Source organism: Cyrtonyx montezumae, unplaced genomic scaffold (assembly GCF_038088225.1).
Source record: "Cyrtonyx montezumae isolate F1298 unplaced genomic scaffold, pur_monq_1.0 scaffold_9, whole genome shotgun sequence".
NCBI classification, from domain to species: domain Eukaryota; kingdom Metazoa; phylum Chordata; class Aves; order Galliformes; family Odontophoridae; genus Cyrtonyx; species Cyrtonyx montezumae.
The window spans coordinates 5674933-5692068 of record NW_027072100.1 but is presented as its reverse complement, the minus strand read 5'-3'; the positions used below and the strand labels follow the sequence as shown (position 1 = coordinate 5692068).

The following is a 17136-nucleotide window of genomic DNA, read 5'->3' as shown; positions in this document are numbered from 1 at the left end:
CCCTCTGCAGCTGAGCTTTGTGGTTGACCATGAACGCCAGTGGCCCCGGTTACCCGTTGGCCTCTCTCTATGTGGGGGACCTCCACCCGGACGTGACCGAAGCCATGCTGTACGAGAAGTTCTCACCTGCTGGGCCCATCCTGTCCATCCGGGTCTGCCGGGATGTGGCCTCACGCCGATCGTTGGGTTATGCCTACATAAACTTCCAGCAGCCAGCGGATGGTGAGCTCCGAAACAGCCCCACAGAGCTGCCCCACGCCTGGGGCTCTGGGAGGTCTGGGAGGAGCAGGGCTGGTAACTGTTAGGGGTGCTGATACGCTGCGCAAACTGGGTTTGGGCTGTCATTAATCCCAGTCTGAACTCTCTTGTGGGATGGTGACCCTATGTTTGCTCAGGGGCTGAGAGATGGTGCAGCATTTGGGCTTCGGGGTTGTATGGGCAAGAGGAGTGTGACTTGTGAGTCTCCACTCTCTGATCTCCTAAAGAAGGGCCCCTAAACCCCTTCTGCCCTTTGCTGGGCAGCTGGTTGCCTGCGGGCTTATACCAAGCAGAAGTAAGGTTCCTCACCCAGTTTCCCTTTGCTGACATCCCATCTCACCCTGCTCTCTGCAGCAGTACTGCACTGAATGGCAGAATTGCCTAAAAGGCAAAGGCTCATCTGCTAGATGCTTCTGGCAGGAGCTGAAGCTGTCTGCCTTGTTTAGCTTAAGGAAATGCCCAGCAGAGTCCCTGATTCCCACACCTGTCTCAAGGGCTCTAGGACGTGGAAAGAGTCTGTCCCTGTGGTGATCCTCTCTGTGTTCACTCTTTGCCAGCTGAGCGAGCCCTGGACACTATGAACTTCGAAGTGATCAAAGGCCGACCTGTCCGAATCATGTGGTCCCAGCGAGACCCAGGGCTCAGGAAGTCAGGGGTTGGGAACGTCTTTATCAAGAACCTGGATGACTCCATCGACAATAAAGCCCTGTACGACACGTTCTCAGCCTTTGGGAACATCCTGTCCTGCAAGGTACATCCCTGTGGCTGCGCTGCTGTGGTGGGGACTTGCTGAATGCAGAGCTTCCCCAGATTCTTGGCAGCGTGTTACAACCAGCTGAAATTCACTTTCTTGTTTCACTTCCTGAGTTTCCTTTGAATTTCCACCCTCTGCCTGGAAAGATGCCTGAAAGTTCTGTGTTTCCCATGGGAGTGGGGGCAGCTTTTTGTCCCCACACTCCCTTAATTTCTTCTTCCTATCCCTGACCTGCTGCCTGCAGACATCTGAACGCAGCTCTGCTGCACTGGGAGTGGGCTGTGAACCCTCTGGAAACAAGGGTGGGTTTTCCTGAGACTTATCACGTGCAAGGATGGAGAAAACCAGCATCTGTGGATTTTCTTCTCCCTTTACCTGCTTTTATAGGTGGTTTGTGATGAAAATGGATCCCGTGGTCATGGCTTTGTTCATTTTGAGACTCAGGAGGCAGCAACTCGGGCAATTGAGACTATGAATGGGATGCTGCTCAACGACCGCAAGGTGTAAGTCTGCACTGGGGCTGCCTTGCTGCTGCTCCTCCATCGCCTTGGTGCTTGCTTGTGAGCTGATGTGTGCTGTGCTCAGGCTGCTGCCTCCTGCCCTCAGGATCTCCTCTTTTCCCCTTCCTAGTTGAGCAATGCAGTTCTGCTTTCCAGAGCTGGAGCCACTTGCAGTCTTTGCTGATGGCAGCGTGATAGCAGTTTGGAGCCCTACCTGATGATGGGGAAGGAACCTGACCTGGGGCTGTGTTTTATTGTTAAGGCCGTGTAATGAATGCCCACAAAACAGGGCTGGTCCTCCATCTTCATCATTTGAGTCATTTAATCTGGGGCAGGAAGAAGCTTTGTGCTTTTGCAGCACTCTGCTGATGTTACATCACCTCAGATCTTGTGGGCTGCTTCCCTCTCTGTGCAAGGGGCTGCCAAAGGGCTTGGGGATGCCTTGGAGGAGGAGAGCTGCAATGTGGTGGCGTCCCTCAGTGTCTGTTGGGATGACACTCCCAGCTACGCTCCTGGCCTGTGCCAAGGCAGATGAGCTTGTGCCTATTTTCCCTCTGCAGAGGACACAGAAGGTTTTATGGTCCTCTGCTTGCTTTCTGTAGGTTTGTTGGCCACTTTAAATCCCGCAAAGAGCGTGAGGCAGAATTTGGGGCTAGGGCAATGGAGTTCACCAACGTCTACATCAAAAACTTTGGGGATGACATGGATGACAACAGACTGCGGGAGATATTCTCCAAGTTTGGTGAGTGGAGTTGCTGAAACCAAATAACCAAATGTCTGGGAAGTGAGCTGGGGACCCCGAAGAGAAATGGGGAATGCTTGGCTGAAGCACAGAGCCCTTCTCTTGCTGTGACCTGCTTTGCTTAAAGCATCACATGGCCAAAAATTGCAGAGACTTGCATGGTCAGGAGGCTATGTGCACTTCCCTGTAATGATGGAGGATATTGTTAGGTGACCCTAGAAAAGTGTTAGTTTCCTTAGATTTTAGTACCTTTTTGCTTTTGAAATTGTTTTGAAATCAGTGTGCTGTCTGGTTCTAGGAGCCATAGGAGATGTTGAGGATAGGAGCTGTTGAGTTTGAATTTGAAGTGGCTTTCTCTGTTCAGTCTGTTACTGGAGGGTGCCTCTCCCAGCAGAGCTTGGTGCTGTGCCAGCTCATAGACCATGCTTGGCTAGTGCAAGCTCAGCTCATCTGTGAATGCCGTTTGTACGAACCCAGTGTATGTGCTGATGCATCAAGGAGATGAGAACTTTGGCCAAAGAACCTAAAAAGCCCACAGCAATGAGAGCAGCATAGTGGATGGGTGGGGTCATCCTGGCTGCCCACAGCCTCCTTTTCCCACGCTGCAGCAGGGATCCAGCAGTTCCTCCTGCTGACTGACTCTTCCCCACTGCCCCCTGGTTATCTCTTTGGGCTGATGTCTTGTGGTGGCTTTGTTTGCTCCTGTGCTCTGTCTGGGCAGCCTTCTCTAACCTGGTGCTCTCCTTCCCTCTTCCAGGAAAGACGCTGAGTGTCAAAGTCATGATGGACAACACCGGCCGCTCCAAGGGTTTTGGGTTTGTGAACTTTGAGAAACACGAAGAAGCCCAGAAGGCAAGCAGCTTCTTTCTGTGGAGCTGATGGGCAGCTTGGCCACCTGCTGCTGTCTCTGGTCACCTGCTGAGGTTTCCTGTGTCCTGGAGTGGGAGTTTGATGTCCCTGCTGGCCATGGTGCCAGCACTGCTGTGGGGGGCAGCACATGCCAGCCTTTTGGCTGGGGTGTGTGGAGGTCTGTGAGGGCACAGCTCCTGCCCTCCGCTCACCTCTGCTTGCTGTGGGGCCGGGGCAGTGGGCTGGGCTCATAGCTTGTGTTCTGCTGGCAGGCTGTGGCTGGCATGAATGGAAAGGAGATCAATGGGCGGATGGTGTACGTGGGCCGGGCGCAGAAGAGGTTGGAGCGACAGAGTGAACTGAAAAGGAAATTTGAGCAGATGAAGCAGGAGCGAGTGAGCAGGTACCAGGTAAGGGGGGAGTGGGGTGCTCCCTCACATGTGCTGGCACTGCAGGCATACCCTCTACAATGCAGGTAACCACGCAGACACCCAGTCACTATTCTCTAACATCCAGGGAAGCAGTATCAGCAAAGAGCTCTGAGCCCAGGGTGAAAAACAGGTCTGCTTTTTTTTCCAAAAATAAAATATTAGTCTCAAAATTGGGAATTTTCTTGAGCTCTTGGAAGCCACTTCATCACTTCATATCAGTTAGGTGTGTATCCCCAAGTGAGCAAAAACACATGCTCCTCTTCAAGTTGCTGATCTCACTGGAGTGTTTTTGGGCTGTCCCAACTGCTGGCTGAGCTGCTGATGAAATGTCAGCTTTAAAAGCTGCTTTAAAATCTTGTGATCCTAACTTATTTTTTGGGAGGAGGCCAAGCTGCTTTTCTGCCCTTTTGCAGGGGGTCAACCTGTATGTGAAGAACCTGGATGATGGGATAGATGATGAGCGGCTGAGGAAGGAGTTCTCTCCTTATGGCACCATCACCAGTGCCAAGGTGAGGTGTTGAGAGTCCTTGGGCTTGGCTGGCTGACTGCTCAGCCCTCTGTGAGGGGTTGGAATGATTGTCCTTTTGAGCTATAGTTCCCTACTGATGGCTTGTATCTCAAGCCAAGCATGAAGGATTTGTCATTTGTATCCAGATCTGATTCAGCAAATCTTGGTAACTTTGCTGAGTTATGCTAGCCCCAGTGAAGTGCAAGATGTGATCCCAGATCACTTGGAATGTTGCACAGCTGCTAACATGGTTCAGGGCCACACTGCAACCCTTGCTTCTGAGCTGCATGCTGCAGCATGGCTGAGTTCTGCAGGGCTAAGGGAGGTCACAGATCTTGGTCTGGCCTGGAGTCTGACCTCTGCATGTAGCAAACCTGTGGTTTTCACCCAGGCATATGTGCTTTTTCTTTGGGAAAGGCTGGGACAGGTGGGAGCATCCTATGCCAGCCTGCCCAACCCTGGGTGTGGGTGCCATGTGGTTCCTCTGTCCTGCTGTTTGACAAGCAGGGCAGGCTCTGACCATGCTGTGCTTTGTGGGTGGCTGTGCTGATCTGTGGACTTAGCTGTGTTGTTCTAATCCAATTTTAGGTGATGACAGAGGGTGGCCACAGCAAAGGGTTTGGCTTTGTATGTTTTTCCTCTCCAGAAGAGGCTACCAAGGCCGTGACTGAAATGAACGGACGGATTGTTAGCACTAAGCCTCTCTACGTTGCACTCGCACAAAGGAAAGAGGAGCGGAAAGCAATTCTCACCAACCAGTACATGCAGCGATTGGCCACCATGAGGGCCCTGCCTAGCCCTTTCCTTGGCTCCTTCCAGCCTCCCCCAGGGTACTTCCTCCCCCCCATCCCTCAGGTGGGTCCGTTGGGCAGCCTTGCATGGGGATTTGAATTTGCTGGGGGTGGGGGGGAGCTGGGGTTGGTTGGTAGGATCTAGGAGAGAGTCTCTGTTCTGCACAGACATAAGAGCAGGCTGGTATTGGTGCTTGGCTTCCAAGTCAGCAGCAGGATGTGTGCAGGAAAGCTGTCTTGAGATCCTCCAGCAATGGGATTGAGTGTTCAGTAGCCACAGTCTGCTCCTATCACCAAGAGGTTTAGTAGAAGGGTTTGAGAGTGGAAACAGAATCTCCTAATGGAATGAGGGGGGGCAGGAGGGCTGGAGAAGTGCAGAAGGTGCTCATGGGGAGGAGTTGCATGGACTTGCTGGAGGAAACACCGGCGGTAGGATTGGAATCAGATCTTTGGCTTGCATGGCTGCTGAGATGCTCTGTGCCCTGTTGATCTGATACAGATCAGCTCCCAAATCACCTCAGGTAACTTGTTCTCCTTCCACAGCCACAAACCAGAGCTGCTTTCTACAGCCCCAGCCCAGTTGTCCCTGTCCGTCCTGCCACTCGCTGGAGTGCGCAGCCCTCCCGGCCTCCCTGTGAGTGCATCCATCCGTCCCCTGCAGTCAGCTGGGCGGGTCCAGGGATCAAAACGCTTCCTTAAAGCCACCACAAATGGTGTGGCCATGGGAAGATGTCACCTGGAGAAGCATGTGGTGTCTTGATGTAGCGCTCACTGGTGACAGGCACTGGGGCTCAGGCTAACCACAGAGGCTTTCCCTGAGCACGGCCACCTCCCAGCACGTCTCCTCCCATGCCTTTTTCTATCAGAAACTTCACTAATTGTGCTCCATCTCTCCAGCAGCGTACCCTACAACCACCCCCATCCTGAGGGCTGCGGTGCAGCCCCGGCGCCTGCTGTCCAACATCAGCACCATGAGACAGGCGTCCACCCAGGTGCCTCGTGTGCCCCCCCAGGCACAGAGAGTGGGTGAGTGCCACGGGGCCCTGCCATGGTGGGTGTGCGTGGGGACTGGCCGCCCCTGAGGCACGTGGGACGGTGTGATTGCTTGCAGAGGAGGAGGGGTGGCGATGGGGCTGGAGCAATGCATATAGAAGTATGTCACTTGGGGAAAGTTGTAGCCTTTCTGGTTAAGGAACAAATCTCTGATACACAGACTGGCTTTGCTAGATGCTGCTCCTTGCATGAGTTCACTAAAGATGGTGGTGCAGCTATGGCTTGGTGCTCAGACTGAAGCAGGGGATCTTACTTGCTCCAGGTGAACCGCTGTGAGGTTGAGTCCAGTAAAATGCTCATGTCACAGTTGCTTGGAGCCATGGCCTGCCACACTGCTCTCTGGGGGGCCAAGGTGTGGGTGTCTCTCACAGACTGGTGGGCACAAAGGCAGTGCCTATCCTGGGGGTGCTTCCTTTGTCTTGGAGGCTGTTTGAGCCCACAGGGAGATTAGCTTGATTGCAGGCCTATGTTTAACAATCTCTTCCCTCTCTGTTGCAGCCAACATAGGGACGCAGACGGTCAATGCCCGGGTGCCCTCCTCACCCACGCTGCGGAGTGCTCCGCAGTACAAGTACTCCCTGGCTGTGAGGAACATCCAGCCGATGGGCAGTGTGCCTCCTGGGGCTCAGCAGGTAGTGCCTGGCTGTGGGGTATCCTGTGGTTTTGGTCCTAACTGGTGTGATGGAATACCCTTGTGAGCTCTAGATGCCCATTCTGTGGCAGCATAGATGTGATGCCTGGCTCTGATTTTCCTCAAAAGCTTGGGATACAAAAAAACTGGGATACAAGTAGGCAGTGCCAGAGCTTGCACCTAGTGGCTCTGAAGGGTGAAATGCCCCACTGCATCCATGGGCCAGTATTGTTCCTGTATGCCAGCTCATGCTTTGCTTCAGCCTAACTGCTGCTCTTATCTGTATTTCTTCACCCAGATAGGAGAACCTGCTGTGCACATCCAAGGGCAGGAGCCACTGACGGCGTCCATGCTTGCAGCAGCCCCTCCACAGGAGCAGAAGCAAATGATAGGTGAGTGTCCGTGCTGGCAGAGATCCTCCTGCCTATGCATGCATGGGCAAGTGGACTTGCACGTGCTAGGGAAGATGTAGATGATAGAAGAAGCTGTAATCCCTTGTGGGATTTCTCTGATACTATGTTGCTTTAAAAAGTGGGGAGCAGGGGTGGGATCTAGGCTGTATTGGAGGGGTATGGAAGTAGCAACCCCTTCTCTGTCTTCACTGCCTGGCAGTGAGATGGAGTCTGGTAACACTCTGCAGGAGAGGCACAACTCCATACTGCCTGTGCAGCTGTCTGACTTCACCTGCTGACTTCCCTCTGCATGCCAAACCCTCCTGGGCTCAGCAGAGGGCTGGGAGCAGAGCAGTCTCAGGAGAGAAGAGAAGAGGAGGCACTAAGCTGGGAGTGCAGGGGGGCTTTCACTGACGTCCTCCCTGGTGCTTTGTGCAGGTGAGCGGCTCTACCCCCTGATCCATGCAATGCATGCCTCGCTGGCTGGCAAGATTACAGGCATGCTGCTGGAGATCGACAATTCAGAGCTGCTGCTTCTGCTGGAGTCCCCTGAATCCCTGCACTCCAAGGTAGGGGGCATGTGGTGTCCATCAGATCATGTCCTGAAGGGTAAAGTCTTACTGCTGCAAATGCTAGACAAGAGCCCTGGCCTTGACTGTGGCTGGGGACTTTGATACCACAGAAAGATAAACCAGCTGCTTTTTGTAGTGAAAGGAAAACAAAGAGCCACAGGCTGATAACATGCCTGCCTGTCTTCAGCAAGAGGAGGAGCTCAGAGCAGCTCTGAAAGCACAGCCAAGCTCTGGGTTTGGGGATGGATAGGAAGGAAGATGGGAAAACGCAGAGTGAGCATTGCTCCCAGCAATTAAATGGCAAAATGCTATTTAGTTTTGACTTGGTCCTGATGGATGTTTCACTTCTGTTTCCCATCAAAACAATGAGAATGAATTATTGCATATCCTTGCTGCTGCTTGGAGGCAGGATTCACTTTCACCATTCTGTTACCGTCTCTTTGGAGGAGCCTTGGCTCTGCTGGGCAGTGTCTAGCAGCTTCACATGTGGAGAGGTTTGGGTTCTCTCTCTGGCCACTTGTGACTCCTTTGGAAAAGGAGAAATGTCTCAGCCCTTACTTAGGGAGGAGACACCAGAGGTTTGAGGGCTGATTCATCTTCTGCAACAGGAAGCAGACTTGGATTTATTATGTAAGCTCTTTACCCCCTGGAAGCATGGCCTGAGTGGAACCTGGGCTGCTGCAGTTCTTGTGCACTATGTTCCCATGATGGAGCAACTCAGCTTTTCCCCAAATGTGCTCTCTCATCAGATTGAGGAAGCAGTTGCTGTTCTCCAGGCACACCAGGCCACGGAGGTGTCGCACAAGGGCAGTGCTGCTGTGTTCCTGCAGTGAGCCCGGGTAGGTGCAGAGCTGCTGCAGGAGCTGCCATGTGCTCAGGGTTTGTGGCTTGTGACTCTGAAGCATGGGGACTGGGTTTCTTGTCCAGATCAAGTGAAGCTGGTTAAGCAGTGTAGGAGTGTTTGTAGTATTTCACTTTTTAAGTCACGTGATTCATCCTCCATTTTTTCCAGACTTAACTGTACTGCAAAGACACAGTCCTGTGTGTGATGTTTATTTTTATTTCCTCACATGTTTATGAGAGCAACTGTGCTACCAGAAAGGAAGACAGGGAAGGATCTTGCTTTCCTGTTTGTCCTGTGAAGGACTAGTGCAGCCTCCGTAGGATTTCCCCACTGTCATTGCAGAACCTTGTCAGCAGATAAGCTTTTAAAATGTTGAAGCTGAGTGTGGGATGGATTCATTAGTAAGCAATTTAGGACTCTCACATACCTTTTTAAAAATGATGCTTTCTTGACTTATCACCAGGAAACTGTGTTAATCCAAGTCCAGAGCTGGCCTGTGAATTTTGTCTGGATTAAATGGTTCTCTGGCAGTTGAAAATTCTGTGTGGGTTCTTTGTGTTTCTTGTAGGCTTCGTGACTGAGAGTGAATGTTGAGAACTGCCTTTGGAGAACAGCAGCAGCTGCCTCACCTCACCTTGCTTTTGGAATGGTGCCCTCACACTGACCCTGGTTTGCCTTCAATGCCCCATCCTGCTTGCTGTGTATCTTGCAGAACCACTTCCTCCTTCACCTCTGTAGAAGTTAATTCTCCTCTGAAAGCATCTTGTGAAATGTAATGTGGAACTCAGTCTGACTCGGTGGCCCAGGAAGTGACAAGATGAATCATCACTTTGGTGAATTTATTGGGTTCTGTAGTTTTATTTGTTCCTGTAGCTGGTGCTAATAAAGAACTGATGCTTCCACTTCCGAAGCATGAGTTAGCTTCCTTTGCAGAAAGGCAGCAAATACTCTCTTTGTTTTATGCCAGAGGAGGGACACGTGTCAGCCAGGCTGCTGGGATTAGTGCTTGAAGCTTGTGATGTTGGCAGGGTGATAGTCCTCAGAGCTGCCTCAGGGACAGGAGAAGCACCGTGCAGGATTACACAAACTGCTGACCAGCAGCTCTCCTGATGCTTCCAATTTCTGGGAGAGTGGCTTTAAGCAAATTTGACACCATCCTCTTGGATTTTATCCTTTCTAGGTAGCCCTTCTAATTTCCCTTTAAGGGACTGCTTGTTCCTGCAGCTCTTCTAATAGGCTTGTATGCCTGCAGGAGTGCTGGGGCTGAGAGCCTCCTGCCTGCCCCTGTACCGTGTGTGGCTCTGTGGTGAGACCCAGCTTGAATTACTGTGGATCAAAATCTGTAAATCAAAAGCTGCTTATCCTGTGTATTTTCAGGCTGATGGGCCTGAGAACTCTGATAATTGCATGGAGGTTGCTGAGGCCTGTTATTACTGTTGTCTGCTCTTAGCAACTGCAGCACGCTCCAGGAGAGGCTATAGTCATCCTGGCCTTAATCCTCCACTCTGCATTCAGGAGAGGAGTTTCTATCCTTAGAGTTATATTTGGGATTGTCAATCAATATATTGATCTTATTTGACTGCTTCCTTTAGCTCACAGGAGTCCACCTCCATCAGCACAGCCCACCTTCTTTCTGTCCATCTTGTGAGTTGGCACTGCTGTCACATTCTTCCTTCTGTGCTGTACCACACCCTCCCTTCAACTCACTACTGATTCATCCCTCCTACCTCTTGTTTTCTTTCCAGCATTTTAATAGAGGCACTAACACATTTGCTCTTCTGTGGCCACTGTTCTGTTCAGCTGGGACTCTTTCCTGGGGCTTTTTTACTTTCCTGCTCTGAGCTCTTTAAATATTTTCTTCAATAGAGGATGCCACAGCCTGAGCTGTGCACTGCTTAGATAATTCCGTATCAGTGAGATGCTTACTTCCTCTTAGTTATTTTTCCACAGTGTGTAACTGGCTGGAAGCCCTTATACTTTTTCTCTAGAGGAGAAAGTGCATATTGCATAGGAGATATGTATATTAGGAGCTGGGATGGAATTGTACAGGTGAAATTCATTCTGTTGTTGCCTAGTTTGAGCTGCAGCAGTCCTTCAGGCGTAGCCTACCAGTTTGGATGTGCCTGTTACATCACTGACAGTGCTAGAAGCCTTGTTTCACAAGAACAGCTAGCAGTAATTCAGGATGGGCAGAATATAGAACAGACAAATAAAGGACATTAACAAAGATTGGAGTCCTTAAAACCGTTACATGGAAGTGTAAACTTGTTACTTGGATACCTGCAAGCCCAGGAGAATGCTGGAAAGTTCTCAAGAGGAGCTCAGTGGTTGAACTCCTCAGGGAGGTCTGAGGCTGCAGCAGGTTGACGTGTAGGTCTGGAGTCTAGTTTGGAATAATTGCTGTGGCATTTGAAAGTGATAAATGAAGGAGTGCCTCTGTGAGAAGCACTCTCCAACTGCCCATGAAGGTTGCAGCACCTTTGCCTGCCTGGAAGATATCTTTGTGCAGTCAGCAGCATGGTTGCTGGAACTGAAGGGAAAGAGGAGCAGAAGAAACCTGGGCTTGAAGCACGCTGTCATTTTACTGTGTGTGATCTGTGTCTGCTTGGTGGTATTGCACTTTACTGGGGAAAGTCATAGAGATAAGACAGCAAAATTGCATTGCTGTGCTTAGAGAGGGGGAAGGAGGTAATGATTGCTGCTGCTTAGCACTGTAATGAACTGTAGTTGGAACATGCAGGTATCTGTGAGCCCTGATAACACAGGGGACTGTTAGAAGGAGAGCTTTTAAAAGCAGACAGTTCCTCCTGCTCTTCTCTGTGTAGGGCTGACCTGAAATTTATCATGCTTACCTTCTAACTGCCTGAGGAATGGTGGGTGCAGGGTCAGTGAAGCACTGAAGGAAGCACAGTCTGCCCCTGGGGAGGTGTTGTTTCCAACCCTGGTGGTATTGCAGGTGCTGGAGTACAACTCTGGGATCTACAAAGACTTCTTACAGGAGTGTAACAGCATTAGTAACGCCTGCCTTCCAAATTCAGTTCAATGCAGCATCTGCCTGGAGTACTAACAGCTGGGATCATTACTGTAAGCTGCTGTTAGGTCATGCCTAGTGTTGTCCAGCATCCTGACTAAGTGCTAACAGAATGAAATAAAGTAGCATGAAAGTGTCTCAGTTCCCCCGTGCCTTCCATCCCCTATAAAACACACTCCAAGAGTGAAAATAAACGTTTTAATGTGAACAGTTCCAACAGGACATAGAACAACTCCAACTACTTCTTAATCTACCATTTTCAGTCAGTGCCATCAGTATTATAAAGAAAAAATATCAAGAAGTATAAACATGCATTGATGTAGTAAGGCAGCCCTGTAACACCCTGTAACTGCAGCAACTGCTCCAGAAGGCACAGACAAGCTCAACTTTTAACAGAACAAAAACCAACAACACCACAACCCCCTGCAAAATGCCCAAGCACCTATAAATGGGACAGTAGTGCACAGCTGAGCAAGGCGGGCTGAAGCTGCTGTTCTTATGTGTGCAGAATAATTAAAGATAAAGCTGCTGCTGTAAACACCTGTCCAGTCACAGGTTGCAGCAGAAACTCAACTGAAGGCCACCAGGCAGCAGGCAGGAGAGGGAAAGCACTCAACCCTGTGCAAGTAACAGTGACTTGGTTCTAGGAGTGGTATGTGGTGCTCAGGCATCTGCAGCATTTCTTGCAGCAGTCCTTTAGCAACCCTACTTAAGTAGCAGCACAAATGCAGCAAAACTGTCACCTGAATAAGGACTAAAAAAACCTGTAACTCTTCAGAAAGAGCAGCCACTTCACGTGCATCTTGGCCAAGTGGATAGAGTCCCTGAGGCCAGCAGGTACAGGCATGCTGAATTCAGCCAGGGTAGTTCACCCGTGTGCCTCCCTTTCAGGCAAGTGTGTGAAAACTTTGCTTCATCTTAGAGCCAGATACACAAACTGTATCAAACAATTATTAACATTAACGTGTTCGCTGTGGTGGCAGAGAACATGTCATATCTCAGCAGCAATTAAAGACAGATCTCAGTACCAATCCTGCATTAAGATTGGTCCCTGCAGCATCAGAAGGGAGGAACTTCTTTCTGCAGCAGAAAAAGCTTTCCTTGTTGCTTGGTTACCCTAGGCTCTGTTCAGTTCTTGCAGTAGTCTCAGCGCAGCTGTGTTCTTTGGTTCAATTTTCAACAAGCTGTTGATGTCAGCAATACTTGATTTGTAATCCTAGAAGACGAATTTTAAATGTTAGTGCACTGAAAATGCAGTCTAAGGCTCCTGCTGGAGAACCCACCACCAGTGATGGAGGCAAGGCAACACAACAGCCTGGGCCTCCCTCTGTACAGCTGCTTTCGGACACCAGCTGTTCTAAAAACGTGCCGAAGGTCATTAACAGTCTCCAACCTGAAAACTGATCAAAAACTCCAACTTACCTTCAGTTCTTTGAGTGCCTGAGCACGCCTGTAGAATGCCTTAACATTCTTAGGATCTAATTGCAGAGCTTCTGTGCAGTCCTGGATTGCTTCCTTGTGTTGCTTCAGAGTCAGGTAACAGAGAGCTCTGCAATACAGACACCTGGTTAGAGACCTTTGGTTAAAAGCAGCATTTACTGCTGCAGTGCAGAGAGCTATCCACAGCAGAGAGATGGACTCCCAAAACAGGAGGCACGCAGGGGAATCTTGCAGAGCTTGATGCTTATTTAAGAGCAGAAGGTAGCAAACAGTTTTTCAGTACAAAAAAAGAAAAGAACCCAGCATTTTCACAGCAACATGCTCCTAGCTCTACTGCTCTGGAACATGCACTGCTCATCTCAGAAGTATACTCTGAGTACAGTGGTGTGTAATTTGTGGTTCATGGGGCAGCAGACACAAATAACAAAATAACACAGTCCTGGCAGACAAGCATCAAAGGGAGGAAGCCCCTAGCAGCCCTAAGCTGAGTGGCTCTAGGGCCTGTTCTTTGATCAGATTGTACAACATTATACAAACTACAGGGAAGATTGTACTTGGGGGAAATGTGTGGGTGTTTTGTTGTTGTTTTTTTTAATTCAGTTGTCTGGGACAAACATCAGACAGCTGTGTCAGAAGTACCAAAGTGGCTTTTATAAAATGCCAGAAAGCACTTGGGCAGTACCTGTTGGTGTAAGTTGCACATTCCTGGTTGAGCTTTAAACTCTCGCTGTACTTCTCAATTGCTTTTTTATGGCTTCCTTTCTTTACGAGTTCATTTCCTTCTTCCTTAAGAGCTCGAGCTCTCTCTATGCCAGCAGCAGTCTGGCCTGGAAACAATACAAAAAAAATACAGAACACACAGAAGTGTTAAGAGCAGAGCAGCCTCTCAGAAAGCAAACAGCCCCATCCCAGAGGCAAAGATGCACATCAAAGGACCCAGAACAAGCAGCCAGCCCAGGTTCCCACAGCTCTCAGCCCCAGCTGCACACAGCCACCTTGCTGTCTGCAGCCCTGCTGAGCTGAGGGGCTCTCACCTGGGTCTCCCTGCAGTGTGTTTCCAGGGGGAGCTCCTCCTGCAGAGGCTGCTGCAGAAGGAAGGCTCCATCTCTTCTGGGCATCGATGGGGACTGTGGGGATGGGTGGGAGCTTCTCACGCCAGTTCACCCCGTGCTTCTCCAGCAGAGCTTTGGTCATCCTGGAAGAGACAGCTGGCAGTCATGCTCCTGCTGGTTCAGAGCTTAGGAGCTGGAAGACCACTTTCTAACCTGGATTGTATTGAGGGCAACGACTCCCCACTAACAATTTTACAAACAGCTATAAGCAGGCTGCTAAGGAAAGGTGTGCCTTCTTGTCAGCAGGGCCAAAAATACCACAGGACAAAGGTTGGGGCTATTAATACTCAGCCAGGTTGGGGACATTTGTTACTCCTCAGCCTGGTGAACAGTGGAGTGAATCAGACACGACCAGGAAGAGAAAAAGACTCCAGCAGTCCGCAGCCCCCATCTGCGTGGGGGGCACAACGCACAGGATGCTAGAACTTGTAAATTATTTTTCCTTTAAAACAGGCACTGGGCAAAGCAAGAAATTATTCCTATCCCTCTGTCAAGTGCCAGCAGCCTAAAAAGAGCTGAGGGAGTCAGCACATGCAAGGAGCATGACCCAGCCTGCCCTCTGCACAAAGCATCAGAGCCTCAGCCATCCTGTTAACGTGCTCAGGATGCAGTGTGCTCCTGACACTGCTGCAGAAACAAAACAGGGCCCTGAATCTCAGGCTTGGGTTGAAAGAAACCTTAAAGCTGATCCACTTCCAACCCTGCCGTGGGCTGGCTGCCCCCTACTACACCAGGCTGCCCAGGGCCCCATCCAACCTGGCTGTGGGCACCTCCAGGGGTGGCGCACCCACAGCCCTCTGGGCAGCCTGGAGCAGTAAACCAAACTGCAGTGCTTGGAGGCAGAAAGCAGAGCACAGTCGGGGTTACCTGTTGACCCCATCGTGGGCCGCCTGTATGGAGCAGTCCACCTGCAGTGCGGTCTTGTAGTCCACGTAGGCCAAGGCGAAGCTCTCCAGGGCCTCATAGGCAGCCGCTCTCCTGAGCAGGGGCTTGATGGCAAACGGGGTCAGGCTGAGTGCACTGTGACGGGGACAAAGAAGGTGACAGAGGGCAGTGAGCCCTCGGAGAGTTCCCTACCGCCGTGTAACGGGACGTGTCCTGCGAGCACTGAGCAGCCAAGCTCCGTGCTCACCTACAGCGCTGCCAAACTGCGGGAAACAGGCTGGGAGCCGTTGTCCCATTTCCTACCGTACGGAACCGAAAGGGAAAGAAGGGTGTTTTTCCTCCTGGCTGTCAGCCACAGCGGAACGGCGTGCTCACCCGCAGCAGTCGGCGACGCAGCCCCGGCATGCTCCGTCCCGCAGCTGGCAGGCGGCGCGGTTGGCCAGCAGCACGCTGCGCTCCTCGGCGGCGGCTTCCCCTGCGCCAAACACAGCGGCGCGGTGAGGTGAGGTGCGGTGAGGTGAGGTGAGGTGCGGTGTGCCCGGCCCCGCCCCGCCCCGCCCCGCCCGGCCCCGCCGTACCTGCGTCCTCCAGCACCGCCAGCGCACGGCTGTACAGCTCGGCGGCCGTCCCGTACTGCCCGCGCCGGAACTCTTCGTTGCCGGCGCTGCGCAGAGCGCGGGCGCTCTCCATCTCGGCCCGCGCGGAGCGGGGCGGGCGACTTCCGGCGGCGGGCGGAAGCGGCGCGGGGAGCGCGATGGAGGAGTGAGGGCAGCGCGGAGGGAGCGGCCGTCCCGCGGCGCTATGGAGGCGGTGCAGCTGCGGAACCCGCGGCGGTGAGGACGGGGCGGGGGGTCCGGTCCGAGCCTGCGGAGGGCGGCGGTGCGGGGCCCCGCGCGGACGGGAGGCAGCGGGGCCGCCGGTGTCGTCCGGAGCTGCGCTCGGGCTGAGGCCGGCGGGGAGCGGCGGGCTGCGGCTGCGCGCAGCGGTGTGCGAGCGGGCTCGGCTCGGCTCGGCTCGGCTCGGCTCGGCTCGGCGCTCCGGTACTGGCGGCGGTAGCGCTGCGGGAAGCGGCTGCCTCCTGTGCTCGGCGTTTCGCCACTTCCTGACTCGCCTGCATGTTTCCTTCGCTGCAGGCAGCCATTGTGCGCCGCTGCACGGCCCCGTGCTTCCCGGCGGCGGCGAAAAAACGGGAGAAAAGTGCGTGTTTAGTAGCGAGAGTAACAGGTCCGTGCGGAACAGCGATGTTTATTTGACAGCAAAGCGGCATTTTCTCAGTGCTTGCAATGTGTTTGCATGGTGCGTTCTTGTAACGTGTTTCATAGCATCACGGAACGGCTCGGGTCGATGGGACCTCGGCGATCATCGTGTTCCAGCTGTGAGCTGCCGCTGCAGGGCTCTGTCAGGCTGCCAGGGCTCATCCAGCCCGGCCTTGGGCACCCCCAGGGACAGAGCACCCCTACCCTGTCTGAACAACCTGTGCCTAACAGCTGCTCTAAATCTTCCCTCCTTTAGTTTTAAACCACCCCCTCTCATCCTATTGCCATCTACCCGTGTAAAAAGGTTATTTCCCTCCTGTTTATAATCCCCCTTGAAGTCCTGGAAGGCAGTGTTGAGGTCTCCTGCAGCTTTCAGTTCTCCAGGCTGAACCAGTCCAGCTCCTTCAGCTTGTCTTCTAGGATTTGTAGTGCCTGTTATAAATAAAGATAGGTCCTTCAGCCACTTTAGGAAGCTTCCTGGTGATCAGCTGTCAGTGCAGCACAGTGAACTGGAACAAATGTAGTTGTTTTGTGTGTGGGATCTCCATAAAGTTGTACTGGGGAGGTTGATAAGTGAGAGGTCACAGTACAACTCCAGCTGGCCCTTCCTCTTTCATGCATTATCTGTCCAGGCACAAAAACAATGTCTGAACTAATGTCATTAAAGTGAGATCAGCACAGTACTGCCTACTTCCTCCCAGCAAACATCTTATATATAGAATGCATCAGAGAAGGCTATGTTCCCTTCTGCATGCCCTTCGTGTGATGTCCTTTCCATGTAGGACTGTGAATGTTAGTTGGTGTGGTCAGTAGCAGCAAGAGGCTGTGGTGCTGTGTTGGAGTTTTGCCACCAGCATGCATATCCCTCAGAGCATTCCACAAAGAAGGGCTGCAGGTCTGTGTCCATGACCAAATCCTCTGCCCTGTAATTCTCAGTCCTCTTTTGCTATTAGGCAACACTAATGTTTGGTCTTCTGATGATGAGAAATAAACCTACTTTATACTGAGTTTTTTGTAAGTTTCAGTGCCATTTTTTAATTTTTCTGTTTCAACAGAGCCCAAACTGTCACAGAATTAAGTGAAATTT

The 17136-nt window shown here is 51.7% G+C and overlaps 3 protein-coding genes across 4 annotated transcripts in view; 2 read left to right on the top strand and 1 right to left on the bottom strand.

The window, feature by feature from the left end:
* The window catches only part of STK4 (serine/threonine kinase 4), a 186875-nt gene that overhangs the window by 134755 nt on the left and 34984 nt on the right, over positions 1-17136 (top strand). For both annotated transcript variants that reach the window (XM_065754559.1, XM_065754558.1), the window contains exon 2: positions 15554-15626. In XM_065754559.1, coding sequence (XP_065610631.1) covers positions 15595-15626 — 32 coding nt within the window. In that variant the 5' untranslated portion in view covers positions 15554-15594. The remainder of the gene's footprint in view (positions 1-15553; positions 15627-17136) is intronic.
* On the top strand, positions 30-9227 carry PABPC1L (poly(A) binding protein cytoplasmic 1 like). Its single transcript, XM_065754573.1, has 15 exons — positions 30-222; positions 816-1009; positions 1400-1515; positions 2115-2254; positions 3012-3106; positions 3376-3513; positions 3948-4043; positions 4631-4897; positions 5377-5467; positions 5731-5859; positions 6385-6518; positions 6816-6909; positions 7348-7478; positions 8231-8320; positions 8894-9227. The coding sequence occupies exons 1-14, from the start codon at positions 30-32 to the stop codon at positions 8312-8314; spliced, it is 1902 nt and encodes a 633-aa protein (XP_065610645.1). The 3' UTR covers positions 8315-8320; positions 8894-9227.
* Positions 11974-15509, bottom strand: TOMM34 (translocase of outer mitochondrial membrane 34). Its single transcript, XM_065754562.1, has 7 exons — positions 15372-15509; positions 15169-15268; positions 14776-14928; positions 13831-13991; positions 13479-13623; positions 12779-12905; positions 11974-12572 (listed from the first exon to the last, which is right to left on the bottom strand). The coding sequence occupies exons 1-7, from the start codon at positions 15481-15483 to the stop codon at positions 12474-12476; spliced, it is 897 nt and encodes a 298-aa protein (XP_065610634.1). The 5' UTR covers positions 15484-15509; the 3' UTR covers positions 11974-12473.

Bases quoted from the DNA above. Each gene is read 5' to 3' on its own strand.
- TOMM34 (XM_065754562.1), bottom strand. From the start codon at position 15,483: ATGGAGAGCGCCCGCGCTCTGCGCAGCGCCGGCAACGAAGAGTTCCGG. The intron at 13,992-14,775 runs GTAACCCCGACT...TGTCTCTTCCAG, and splicing joins GCCCACGATGGGGTCAACAG to GATGACCAAAGCTCTGCTGG. The intron at 12,906-13,478 runs GTACTGCCCAAG...TCTGTATTGCAG, and splicing joins TGTGCAACTTACACCAACAG to AGCTCTCTGTTACCTGACTC.
- PABPC1L (XM_065754573.1), top strand. From the start codon at position 30: ATGAACGCCAGTGGCCCCGGTTACCCGTTGGCCTCTCTCTATGTGGGG. The intron at 1,516-2,114 runs GTAAGTCTGCAC...TGCTTTCTGTAG, and splicing joins CTGCTCAACGACCGCAAGGT to GTTTGTTGGCCACTTTAAAT. The intron at 7,479-8,230 runs GTAGGGGGCATG...CTCTCTCATCAG, and splicing joins CTGAATCCCTGCACTCCAAG to ATTGAGGAAGCAGTTGCTGT.